Genomic DNA, 13,411 nt, shown 5'->3' with positions numbered 1-13,411 from the left:
CAATAGCAAGGCTTTGCTCAGCAGTCTCTGAGTCTGTACGTAGTCAAAGCTTCCCTTAAATTTGGGTCAGTCTAACTCAGCAGTCTCTCCCCTTCTAACTCTGTTCTCTCTCATCCTCTCCCCCTTTAATCTCTGTTCTCTCTCTCTCTTCTTCTTTGTTCTCTTTTTCCCTCTCCCCTTCTAACTCCCTATCCCCACTCTTCCTAACTCTGTTCTCCCCCTTTCAATCTCCCCTCCTCCTCTCTCTCTCCTCTCCCCTTCTAACTCTGTTCTCTCTCTCCTCTCCCCCTTCTAACTCTGTTCTCTCTCTCCTCTCCCCTTCTAACTCTGTTCTCTCTCTCCTCTCCCCTTCTAACTCTGTTCTCTCTCTCCTCCTCTCCCCCTTCTAACTCTGTTCTCTTTCTCTCCTCTAACCCCTCTGTTCTCTCCCCTTCTAACTCTGTTCTCTTTCTCTCCTCTCCCCTTCTAACTCTGTTCTCTCTCTCCTCTCCCCTTCTAACTCTGTTCTCTCTCTCCTCTCCCCCTTCTAACTCTGTTCTCTCTTCTAACTCTGTTAACTCTGTTCTCTCTCCTCTCCCCCTTCTAACTCTGTCTCTCTAACTCTGTTCTCTCTCTCTCTCTCTGTTCTCTTTCCCCTTCTAACTCTGTTCTCTTTCTCTCCTCTCCCCTTCTAACTCTGTTCTCTCTCTCTCCCCTTCTAACTCTCTCTAACTCTGTTCTCTCTCCCTCCTTGCTCTCTCTCCCCTCTGTCTCTCTCTCCCCCTCCTCACTCTCTCTCTCCCCCACCCACACCTCTCTGATCAGTGTTCTGCTGTTATTACCTCTCTCTCTCTCTCTCCCCACCTCCTCTTCCCTCCATACCTCCCCTCTCTCTCTCCTCTCTTCCCATCTACTCTCCCTTCCATACCATCTCTCTCAGTTGGTCTCATATGCTACACCTCCTGTTGTTATTGTTGTTGTTTGTGTCCCTGCCTCATTTGACTTACAGTTGAAGTCAGAAGTTTACATACACTTAGGTTGGAGTCATTAAAACTCATTTTTCAACCACTCCACAAATGTATTGTTAACAAACTATAGTTTTGGCAAGTCAGTTAGGACATCTACTTTGTGCATGACACAAGTAATTTATCCAACAATTGTTTACAGACAGATTATTTATCTTATATTTCACTGTATCACAATTCAGGTGGTCAGAAGTTTACAATCGCTAAGTTGACTGTGCCTTTAAATAGCTTGGAAAATTCCAGAAAATGACATCATGGCTTTTGAAGCTTCTGATAGGCTAATACATAATTTGAGTCAATTGTAGGTGTACCTGTGGATGTATTTCAACGCCTACCTTCAGAATCAGCGCCTCTTTGCTTGACATCATGGGAAAATTAAAAGAAATCAGACAAAATTGAAGACCTCCAGAAGTCTGGTTCATCCTTGGGAGCCATTTAAAAAAACGTGTAAAACGTTCATCTGTACAAACAATAGTATGCCAGTATAAACACCACGGGACCACGCAGACATCACGCAGCCGTCATACCGCTCAGGAAGGAGACGCGTTCTGTCATCTGTCATCAACGTACTTTGGTGTGACAAGTGTAAATCAATCACAGAACAGCAGCAAAGGACCTTGTGAAGATGCTGGAGGAAACAGGTGCAAAAGTATCTATATCCCCAGTAAAACAAGTCCTGTATCGACATAACCTGAAAGGCCGCTCAACAACGAAGAAGCCATTGCTCCAAAACCACCATAAAAAAGCCAGACTATGGTTTGCAACTGCACATGGGAACAAAGATTGTACTTTTTGGAGAAACGTCTTCTGTTCTGATGAAACAAAAATTGAACTGTTTGGACTTAATGACCATCGTTATGTTTGGAGGAAAAAAGGGGACGCTTGCAAGCCGAAGAACACCATCCCAACAATGAAGCACAGTGGTGGCAGCATCATATTGTTGGGGTGCTTTGCTGTAGGAGGGACTGGTGCACTTCACAAAATAGATGGCTTCATGAGGAAGGGACATTTTGTGGATATATTGAAGCAACATCTCAAGACAGTCAGGAAGTTAAAGCTTGGTCGCAAATGGGTCTTCCAAATGAACAATGACCCCAAGCATACTTCCAAATTTGTGGCAAAATGGCCTAAGTACAACAAAGTCAAGGTATTGGAGTGGCCATCACAAAGCCCTGACCTCCAATCCTCAGAAAATGTGTGGGCAGACCTGAAAAAGCATGTGCGACCAAGGAGGCCTACAAACCTGACTCAGTTACACCAGCTCTGTCAGGAGGAAAGGGCCAAAATTCACCCAACTTATTATGGGAAGCTTGTGGAAGGTTACCCGAAATGTTTGACCCACGTTAAACAATTTGGCAATGCTATCAAATATCAAATCAAATGTATTTATATAGCCCTTTGTACCTGATATCTGGAGATTATAACAGAACATGGCCAAGATGTTCAAATGTTCATAAATGACCAGCATGGTCATATAATAATAATCACAGTAGTTGTTGAGGGTGCAGCAAGTCAGCACCTCAGGAGTAAATGTCAGTTGGCTTTTCATAGCCGATCATTAAGAGTATCTCTACCGCTCCCGCTGTCTCTAGAGAGTTGAAAACAGCAGGTCTGGGACAGGTAGCACATCCGGTGAACAGGTCAGGGTTCCATAGCCGCAGGCAGAACAGTTGAAACTGGAGGAGCAGCACGGCCAGGTGGACTGGGGACAGCAAGGAGTCATCATGCCATGCCGTCCTGAGGCATGGTCCTAGGGCTCAGGTCCTCAGAGAGAGAGAGAGAGAAAGAAAGAAAGAGAGAATTAGAGAGAGCATACTTAAATCGACACAGGACACCAGATAAGACAGGAGAAATACTCCAGATATAACAAACTGACCCTAGCCCCCCCGACACATAAACTACTGCAGCATAAATACTGGAGGCTGAGATAGGAGGGGTCATCCGATGATACCCCAGACAGGGCCAAACAGGAAGGATATAACCCCACCCACTTTGTCCAAAGCACAGCCCCCACACCACAAGATGGATATCTTCAACCACCAACTTACCATCCTAAGACAAGGCCGAGTATAGCCCACAAAGATCTCCGCCACGGCACAACCCAAGGCGGGGGGGGGGGGCGCCAACCCAGACAGGAAGATCACATCAGTGACTCAACGCACTCAAGTGACACACCCCTCCTAGGGACTAGTTGAGTGTATGTAAACTTCTGACCCACTGGGAATGTGATGACAGAAATAAAAGCTGAAAGAAATCATTCTCTACTATTATTCTGACATTTCATTTTCTTAAAATAAAGTGGTGATAGAAACTGACCTTAGACAGGGAATTTGTACTAGGATTACATGTCAGGAATTGTGAAAATCTGAAGTTAAATGTATTTGGCTAGGGTGTATCTAAACTTCCGAATTCAACTGTACATACCCATGACAGACCCATGCCAGACCCATGATAGTGCCTAGGAGCTGGTCCATGTCTTGGCTGTTGATGGAGGGGGTGTCAGAGGGGGTGCCAGTTTGAATGTAGTGTGTGACTGGGGTTACATGTGTCTGTGTGTGTGCAGGTGCATGTGTGTGTGTTTAGGGTGTAGGGGGAATGATGTGAAAGAGCAATCCAATTGACAGGCCTCACACAGTCTGATGCGGATGGGCAACCACTACACTGCCACAGACACACACACACAGACACATGCACACACAGACACACGCACACACAGACACAGACACACGCACATACAGACACAGACACAGACACACAGACAGCCGGACCAGACCAGACAGAACAAAAGACAAACATGTGGGATGGAAATTAGTCTAGCCCAGGATATTTATGTTCAGACCAAAACTAGACAGGTAAACTACTAACCTGAGATGGAGGTGAAACTACTAACCTGAGATGGAGAGGTGAAACTACTAACCTGAGATGGAGGTGAAACTACTAACCTGAGATGGAGGTGAAACTACTAACCTGAGATGGAGGTGAAACTACTAACCTGAGATGGAGGTGAAACTACTAACCTGAGATGGAGGTAAACTACTAACCTGAGATGGAGGTGAAACTACTAACCTGAGATGGAGGTAAACTACTAACCTGAGATGGAGGTGAAACTACTAACCTGAGATGGAGGTGAAACTACTAACCTGAGATGGAGGTGAAACTACTAACCTGAGATGGAGGTGAAACTACTAACCTGAGATGGAGGTAAACTACTAACCTGAGATGGAGGTGAAACTACTAACCTGAGATGGAGGTGAAACTACTAACCTGAGATGGAGGTGAAACTACTAACCTGAGATGGAGGTGAAACTACTAACCTGAGATGCAGGTGAAATGTAATCTACTAACCTGAGATGGAGGTGAAACTACTAACCTGAGATGGAGGTGAAACTACTAACCTGAGATGGAGGTGAAACTACTAACCTGAGATGGAGGTGAAGCTGCTAACCTGAGATGCAGGTAATCTACTAACCTGAGATGGAGGTGAAACTACTAACCTGAGATGGAGGTGAAACTACTAACCTGAGATGGAGGTGAAACTACTAACCTGAGATGCAGGTAATCTACTAACCTGAGATGGAGGTGAAACTACTAACCTGAGATGGAGGTGAAACTACTAACCTGAGATGGAGGTGAAACTACTAACCTGAGATGGAGGTGAAACTACTAACCTGAGATGCAGGTAATCTACTAACCTGAGATGGAGGTGAGTGTGTGTGTGTGTGTGTGTGTGTGTCCAGTGGCAGAACCCTTTATCTGATCAATTCTCCCTGAATGCAATTGTATTTCTTATGTGAACGATACCTAGAAATACATCCTTGTTTAAAATATGTTTACAGACTCACAACAGTCTGTGAACGATACCTAGAGATACATCCTTGTTTAAAATATGTTTAAAGACTCACAACAGTCTGTGAACGATACCTAGAGATACATCCTTGTTTAAAATATGTTTACAGACCCACAACAGTCTGTGAACTAAATCCCTTCTAAACGACATGCAGTGTTTGAGACAACGTGCGATCGATGTGACGTTCATTTCCATCATGTAATGTGTTCCCATGATATAATTACTTATTCTCTACAAAGAACTGCAGCTGTGATCACTTCCTCTTTAATCACATTAGTCTAACACTATTTCTGACATTTAAATAATTCTCCTAAATAACATATCTTATCTCAGGAGATACAGATGGCCATGATTCAATAAAAAAAAGAGAGAGAGAATCACACAGATGAATGATGGGGCTGGTTGGCTCTCTTCCCTTCTTCTTTCTCTCCTTTTCTTGTTCCCTCTCTCGCTTCTCTCCTCCCTCTCCCTTCTCTCTCTCCTTTTTCTCCCTCCTCTCCCTCTCTCTCTCGCTTCACTCACTCCTCTCCCTTCTCTCCCTCCTCTCCCTCCTTCTCTCTCTCGCTTCTCTCCCTCCTCCCCCTTCTCTCTCTCCTTCTCTCCCTCCTCTCCCTCCTTCTCTCTCTCAGTTCTCTCCCTCCTCTCCCTTTCTCCCCTCTCTTTCTCCATCTCTCCCTCCTGCTCTCTCTCCATCGATCTCCTTCTCTCAATCTCTCCTTCTATCTGTCACTCTCTCCTTCTCTCTCCAACTATCTCTCCTTCTTCTTCCCTCCCTCCTTCCTTCTCTCCCTCCTTCTCTCTTCCTTCTCTCTCTCCTTCTCTCTTCACTCTCTTCTCTCCCTCCTTCTCTCTCTTCTCTCCCACCTTCTCTCTCTTCTCTCCCACATTCTCTCTCTTCTCTCTTCTTCTCTCCCACCTTCTCTCCCTCCTTATCTCCCACCTTCTCTCCCTCCTTCTCTCCCTCCTTCACTCCCTCCATCTTCCTGTTCTATCTATCCTTCTCTACTTCCCTTCTCACCTTCTCTCCCTCGTCTCTCTCCTTCTGATCTTCTCTCCCTCCTTCCCTCCTTCTCCCCTTCTCTCCCTCCTTCTACCTTTCTCTACTCTCCCCTCTATCTCTCCTCTCCCTCTCTCCTCTCCCTCTCTCCCTCCTTCTCTCCTCTCCCTCTCTCCCTCCTTCTTTCCCCCCCTTTCTCCCTTTCTCCCTCCTTCTCTCCCTCCCTCTCCTCCCCCTTCTCTCCCTCCTTCTCCCCCTCCTCCACTCTCTTCTTCTGTCCTTCATTTTCTCCCTCCTCTCTCTCCATCTCTCTCTCCCTCCTTCTCTCCCTCCCTCTCTCCCTCCTTCTCGGTCTCCTTCACTCTCTTCTTCTGTCCTTAATTTTCTCCTTCCTCTCTCTCAGTCTGTCTCTCCTTCTCTTCATAAATTCTGTTCTCTCTCTCTCTCCTTCTCTCTATGTTTGTGTGTTTTGTGCCCACCAATGTTTCTTTCATCATCACTAAGTTCACATAGAAAATCCTCCTCCTATGTGCCAAGTTCAGGATCTTGGCCTCAGGAACCACAAACTGCACACCATGTCCCTCTCAGGAGGAGCCAAAATGGCGTCCATAAATCAATAAACTAGATGTAATCTGCAGTGTCCAGAATGCAGTGGGCGAGGCTGTGCAGCATAATGCAACCGCTTCTCCATTGTCATTCAGACAGAGGCAGCGGCGAGGAGAGAGGCTTGCCTGCACCTGATAAGAGCACTGCTCAGAGTGAGCTATAAATCACCACACAGAGGCTGTGTCACAAGCAGCATCCTGTCCCCTATATAGTGCTCTACTTTTGACAAGGGCTTGCAGTGCACTATATAGTGAGTAGGTTGTCATTTGTGTCCCAGCAACTGCTATTCCACTGATTTCACAGAGAGAAAAGAGGGAGTGGACGGGGGGACAGAGAGGAGGAAGGAAGAGAGAGTGGTAGGAAGGGGAGAGGGAGAGGGAGAATTAAATGAGAGGAGAGAGCAGTAGAGATACTTGAGAGGAAGAGAGAAGAGAGAAGAGAGAGAGAGAATTGTGTGAGGGAGAGCTTAGAATGAAAGAGAAAGACAGAGGGAGAAGAGAGGTAGAGAGTGTGCTCAGGTGGAGGGAAGATATGAAGAGGGGGAGAGGAGGAGAGGGGGAGAGGGGGAGAGGGGGAGACGAGGAGAGGGGGAGAGGGGAGAGAGGAGAGGGGAGAGGAGAGAGGGGGCATGATAGATCTGTAATTTCTCACCTATCTCATCTGGCAAGAAGTTTCTCCTCACAAAGGGTTGACCTTCAGCTCAGCAAATAAACACCTCGCTATCCCAGAGAGCAACGCTGCTGCCTGCCTATCTGCTTATCTGCCTGCCTGTCTGTCTGCCTGCATGTGTGCCTGTCTGTCTGTCTGCCTGCCTGCCTGCCTGCCTGCCTGTCTGCCTGCCTGTCTGCCTGTCTGTCTGTCTGTCTGTCTGTCTGTCTGTCTGTCTGTCTGCCTGTCTGCCTGCCTGCCTGCCTGTCTGCCTGCCTGTCTGCCTGTCTGCCTGCCTGCCTGCCTGTCTGCCTGCCTGTCTGCCTATCTGCCTGTCTGCCTGCCTGTCTGCCTGCCTGCCTGCCTGCCTGTCTGCCTGCCTGTCTGCCTGTCTGTCTGCTGCCTGCATGTGTGCCTGCCTGTCTGCCTGTCTGCCCTGTCTGCCTGCCTGCCTGTCTGTCTGTCTGTCTGTCTGTCTGTCTGTCTGTCTGTCTGTCTGTCTGTCTGTCTGTCTGTCTGTCTGTCTGTCTGTCTGCCTGCACGTGTGCCTGTCTGTCTGCCTGCCTGTCTGCCTGTTTGCCTGGGCTGCAGGACTACACATCAATTTGAGGTTGCCCTCAGGGCAACAACCTTACTGTAACCCTTAGCTTCACAGCACAACTGGTCAATTTAGTCATTTCAGTCAATTTAGTCAATTCAGTCATTTCAGTCAATTTAGTCAATTCAGTCTATTCAGGAAGTCATTTCAGTTTACTTCCTTAGTTGACTGAATAGAAATGGAATGGAATTGACCCTAACCTCACTTCACACTATACAGAACAACTGCAGCAGATGTTTGTGGATAAACCCACAGCCTTTTACTCTCAACCTGAACCTAGTTGTCTAAAATGCTGTATGTCTAAATGTCATTTGTATGTCACCAATATGATTTGATTTGAATCATATATATATATATATGTTATGTTACTGTTATCATATTGTTGAACTATATAATGTTTAATTCCATTGAGCCGCCCATAAAGGGTGAAAACCTGTGTGAATGGAGAGACTAGAGACATGTTTCCTCCAGCTATTTCATCTCAACACCCATAACCCTTCCTGAGACCCTTCCAGAGACCTTTCCTGAGACCCTTCCAGAAACCCTTCCAGAAACCCTTCCTGAGACCCTTCCAAAATCAAATCAAATCAAATGTTATTTGTCACATACACATGGTTAGCAGATGTTAATGCAAGTGTAGTGAAATGCTTGTGCTTCTAGTTCCGACATTGCAGTAATAACCAACAAGTAATCTAACTAACAATTCCAAAACTACTGTCTTATACACAGTGTAAGGGGATAAAGAATATGTACATAAGGATATATGAATGAGTGATGGTACAGAGCAGCATAGGCAAGATACAGTAGATGATATCGAGTACAGTATATACATATGAGATGAGTATGTAAACAAAGTGGCATAGTTAAAGTGGCTAGTGATACATGTATTACATAAGGATGCAGTCGATGATATAGAGTACAGTATATACGTATGCATATGAGATGAATAATGTAGGGTAAGTAACATTATATAAGGTAGCATTGTTTAAAGTGGCTAGTGATATATTTACATAATTTCCCATCAATTCCCATTATTAAAGTGGCTGGAGTTGAGTCAGTGTCAGTGTCAGTGTGTTGGCAGCAGCCACTCAATGTTAGTGGTGGCTGTTTAACAGTCTGATGGCCTTGAGATAAAAGCTGTTTTTCAGTCTCTCGGTCCCAGCTTTGATGCACCTGTACTGACCTCGCCTTCTGGATGATAACGGGGTGAACAGGCTGTGGCTCGGGTGGTTGATGTCTTTGATGATCTTTATGGCCTTCCTGTAACATCGGGTGGTGTAGGTGTCCTGGAGGGCAGGTAGTTTGCCCCCGGTGATACGTTGTGCAGACCTCACTACCCTCTGGAGAGCGTTACGGTTGAGGGCAGATTAGTTGCCGTACCAGGCGGTGATACAGCCTGCCAGGATGCTCTCGATTGTGCATCTGTAGAAGTTTGTGAGTGCTTTTGGTGACAAGCCAAATTTCTTCAGCCTCCTGAGGTTGAAGAGGCACTGCTGCGCCTTCTTCACGATGCTGTCTGTGTGAGTGGACCAATTCAGTTTGTCTGTGATGTGTATGCCGAGGAAATTAAAACTTGCTACCCTCTCCACTACTGTTCCATCGATATAGATAGGGGGGTGTTCCCTCTGCTGTTTCCTGAAGTCCACAATCATCTCTTTAGTTTTGTTGACGTTGAGTGTGAGGTTATTTTCCTGACACCACACTCCGAGGGCCCTCACCTCCTCCCTGTAGGCTGTCTCGTCGTTGTTGGCAATCAAGCCTGCCACTGTTGTGTCGTCCGCAAACTTGATGATTGAGTTGGAGGCGTGCGTGGCCACGCAGTCGTGGGTGAACAGGGAGTACAGGAGAGGGCTTAGAACGCACCCTTGTGGGGCCCCAGTGTTGAGGATCAGCGGGGAGGAGATGTTATTGCCTACCTCACTACCTGGGTGCGTCCCGTCAGGAAGTCCAGTACCCAGTTGCACAGGGCGGTGTCGAGACCCAGGGTCTCGAGCTTGATGACGAGCTTACTATGGTGTTGAATGCCGAGCTGTAGTCGATGAACAGCATTCTCACAGATGGGTTAGGGCAGTGTGGTTGAGATAGCATCGTCTGTGGACCTATTTGGGCGGTAAGCAAATTGGAGTGGGTCTAGGGTGTCAGGTAGGGTGGAGGTGATATGGTCCTTGACTAGTCTCTCAAAGCACTTCATGATGACGGAAGTGAGTGCTACGGGGAGCTAGTCGTTTAGCTCAGTTACCTTAGCTTTCTTGGGAACAGGAACAATGGTGGCCCTCTTGAAGCATGTGTGAACAGTAGACTGGTATAGGGATTGATTGAATATGTCCGTAAACACACCGGCCAGCTGGTCTACGCATGCTCTGAGGGCTCGGCTGGGGATGCCGTCTGGGCCTGCAGCCTTGCGAGGTTTAACACGTTTAAATGTCTTACTCACCTCGGCTGCAGTGAAGGAGAGACCGCATGTTTTCGTTGCAGGCCGTGTCAGTGGCACTGTATTGTCCTCAAAGCGGGCAAAAAAGTTATTTATTCTGCCTGGGAGCAAGACATCCTGGTCCGTGACTGGGCTGGATTTCTTCCTGTAGTCCGTGATTGACTGGAGACCCTGCCACATGCCTCTTGTGTCTGAGCCGTTGAATTGAGATTCTACTTTGTCTCTGTACTGACGCTTAGCTTGTTTGATTGCCTTGCGGAGGGAATAGCTGCACTGTTTGTATTCGGTCATGTTTACCAGACACCTTGCCCTGATTAAAAGCAGTGGTTCGCTCTTTCAGGTTCATGCGAATGCTGCCATCAATCCACGGTTTCTGGTTAGGGAATGTTTTAATCGTTGCTATGGGAACGACATCTTCAACGCACGTTCTAATGAACTCGCACACCGAATCAGCGTATTCGTCAATGTTGTTATCTGACGCAATACGAAACATATCCCAGTCCACGTGTTGGAAGCAGTCTTGGAGTGTGCAGTCAGCTTGGTCGGACCAGCGTTGGACAGACCTCAGCGTGGGAGCCTCTTGTTTTAGTTTCTGTCTGTTGGCAGGATCAACAAAATGGAGTCGTGGTCAGCTTTTCCGAAAGGGGGGCGGGGCAGGGCCTTATATGCGTCGCGGAAGTTAGAGTAACAATGATCCAAGGTTTTTCCACCCCTGGTTGCGCAATCGATATGCTGATAAAATTTAGGGAGTCTTGTTTTCAGATTAGCTTTGTAAAAATCCCCAGCTACAATGAATGCAGCCTCCGGATAAATGGTTTCCAGTTTGCAAAGAGTTAAATAAAGTTCGTTCAGAGCCATCAATGTGTCTGTTTGGGGGAGGATATATACGGCTGTGATTATAATCGAAGAGAATTCTCTTGGTAGATAATGCGGTCTACATTTGATTGTGAGGAATTCTAAATCAGGTGAACAGAAGGATTTGAGTTCCTGTATGTTTCTTTCATCACACCATGTCTCGTTAGCCATAAGGCATACACCCCCGCCCCTCTTCTTACCAGAAAGGTGTTTGTTTCTGTCGGTGCGATGCGTGGAGAAACCCGTTGGCTGCACCGCCTCATATAGGGTCTCTCCAGTGAGCCATGTTTCCGTGAAGCACAGAACGTTACAGTCTCTGATGTCCCTCTGGAATGCTACCCTTGCTCGGGTTTCATCAACCTTGTTGTCAAGAGACTGGACATTGGCAAGAAGAATGCTAGGGAGTAGTGCACGGTGTGCACGTCTCCGGAGTCTGACCAGAAGACCGCCTCGTTTCCCTCTTTTTCGGAGTCGTTTATTTGGGTCGCTGCATGCAATCCATTCCGTTGTCCTGTTTGTAAGGCAGAACACAGGATCCGCGTCGCGAAAAACATATTCTTGGTCGTACTGATGGTGAGTTGACGCTGATCTTATATTCAGTAGTTCTTCTCGACTGTATGTAATGAAACCTAAGATGACCTGGGGTACTAATGTAAGAAATAACACATAAAAAAAAAAAAACTGCATAGTTTCCTAGGAACGCGAAGCGAGGCGGCCATCTCTGTCGGCGCCGGAAGTAACCCTTCCAGAAACCCTTCCTGAGACCCTTCCAGAAACCCTTCCTGAGATCCTTCCAGAAACCCTTCCTGAGACCCTTCCAGAAACCCTTCCTGAGACCCTTCCTGAGACCCTTCCAGAGACCCTTCCTGAAACCTTTCCTGAGACCCTCCAGAAACCCTTCCTGTGACCCTTCCGGAAAAACTTCCTGAGACCCTTCCAGAAACCCTTCCAGAAACCCTTCCAGAGACCCTTCCAGAGATCCTTCCAGAGACCCTTCCAGAGACCCTTCCAGAAACCCTTCCAGAGACCCTTCCAGAAACCCTTCCTGAGACCCTTCCTGAGACTCTTCCAGAAACCCTTCTTGAGACCCTTCCAGAGACCTTTTCCAGAGACCTTTTCAGAAATCTTCCAGAGACCATTTCCAGAAACCCTTCCAGAAGACCCTTTCCAGAAACCCTTCCAGAAACCCTTTCCAGAAACCCTTCCAGAGACCTTTTCCAGAGACACTTCCACAGACCATTTCCAGAAACCTTTCCAGAAACCCTTCCTGAGACCCTTCCAGAAACCCTTCCAGAGACCCTTCCAGAGACCCTTTCCAGAGACCCTTTCCTGACACCCTTCCAGAGACCCTTTCCAGAGACCCTTCCAGAGACCCTTCCTGAGACCCTTCCAGAGACCCTTTCCAGAGACCCTTCCAGAGACCATTTCCAGAAACCTTCCAGAAACCATTTCCAGAAACCTTTCCAGAAACCCTTCCTGAGACCCTTCCAGAAACCCTTCCAGAGACCCTTCCAGAGACCCTTCCAGAGACCCTTCCAGAGACCCTTTCCTGAGACCCTTCCAGAGACCCTTCCAGAGACCCTTCCAGAGACCCTTCCAGAGACCCTTCCAGAGACCCTTCCTGAGAATCTTCCAGAGACCATTTCCAGAAACCCTTCCACAGACCATTTCCAGAAACCCTTCCAGAAACCCTTTCCAGAAACCCTTCCAGAGACCTTTTCCAGAGACACTTCCACAGACCATTTCCAGAAACCTTTCCAGAAACCCTTCCTGAGACCCTTCCAGAAACCCTTCCTGAGACCCTTTCCAGAGACCCTTCCAGAGACCCTTCCTGAGACCCTTCCAGAGACCCTTCCAGATTTCCAGAGACCCTTCCAGAGACCCTTTCCAAGAACTCTCCGTTTAATCCCTTTGGGTTCTAGATCCTCATGTGTACTTTTAACATACATTTTTATTTAACTTTTGTTAATTATCAAAAGTTAAATAAACAATGCATGTTAAAAGTATGTGGTTGTAGAATTGAATGGCTTTTTTCTGGATTTTGATCACTAGCGGGTATAGGCCTCATTCTGCTCTGCTGCATGCATTACAGGATATTTTTGCAGAATTCCGCATGCAGAGTTTCAATTTGGTCTTTGTCCCATTTTGTGAAATCCTGGTTGGTGAGCGGACCCCAGACCTCACAGCCATGAAGGGAAATGGGTTCTACAACTAATTCAATTATTTTTAGCGAGATCCTTATTGGTATGTTGGATTTTATGACCCTTTTGATGGCTTAGAAGGCCCTCCTTCAACGAGCAGCTCGTTCACAGCTTTGTGGAAGTTACCTGTGGCACTGATGTTTAGGCCGAAGTATGTATAGGTTTTTTCTGTGCTCTAGGGCAACAGTGTCTAGATGGAATTTGTATTAATGGTCCTGGAAACT

The 13,411-nt window shown here is 47.0% G+C and overlaps 1 protein-coding gene across 1 annotated transcript in view; it reads left to right on the top strand.

Moving 5' to 3' along the window:
* LOC124024606 (proline-rich extensin-like protein EPR1) overlaps positions 1-12,918 on the top strand; it is a gene marked incomplete at its 3' end in the record, with an annotated part of 44,191 nt that extends 31,273 nt beyond the window's left edge. Inside the window, exon 4 of the mRNA XM_046338500.1 lies at positions 11,879-12,918. Coding sequence (XP_046194456.1) covers positions 11,879-12,918 — 1,040 coding nt within the window. The remainder of the gene's footprint in view (positions 1-11,878) is intronic.
* Positions 12,919-13,411: the final 493 nt, after the last annotated feature.

The sequence above is a fragment of the Oncorhynchus gorbuscha genome, unplaced genomic scaffold (assembly GCF_021184085.1).
Source record: "Oncorhynchus gorbuscha isolate QuinsamMale2020 ecotype Even-year unplaced genomic scaffold, OgorEven_v1.0 Un_scaffold_1948, whole genome shotgun sequence".
Lineage (NCBI taxonomy): Eukaryota > Metazoa > Chordata > Actinopteri > Salmoniformes > Salmonidae > Oncorhynchus > Oncorhynchus gorbuscha.
Note: the sequence above shows the minus strand (reverse complement) of the source record. Positions and strands in the feature narration are given on the sequence as shown.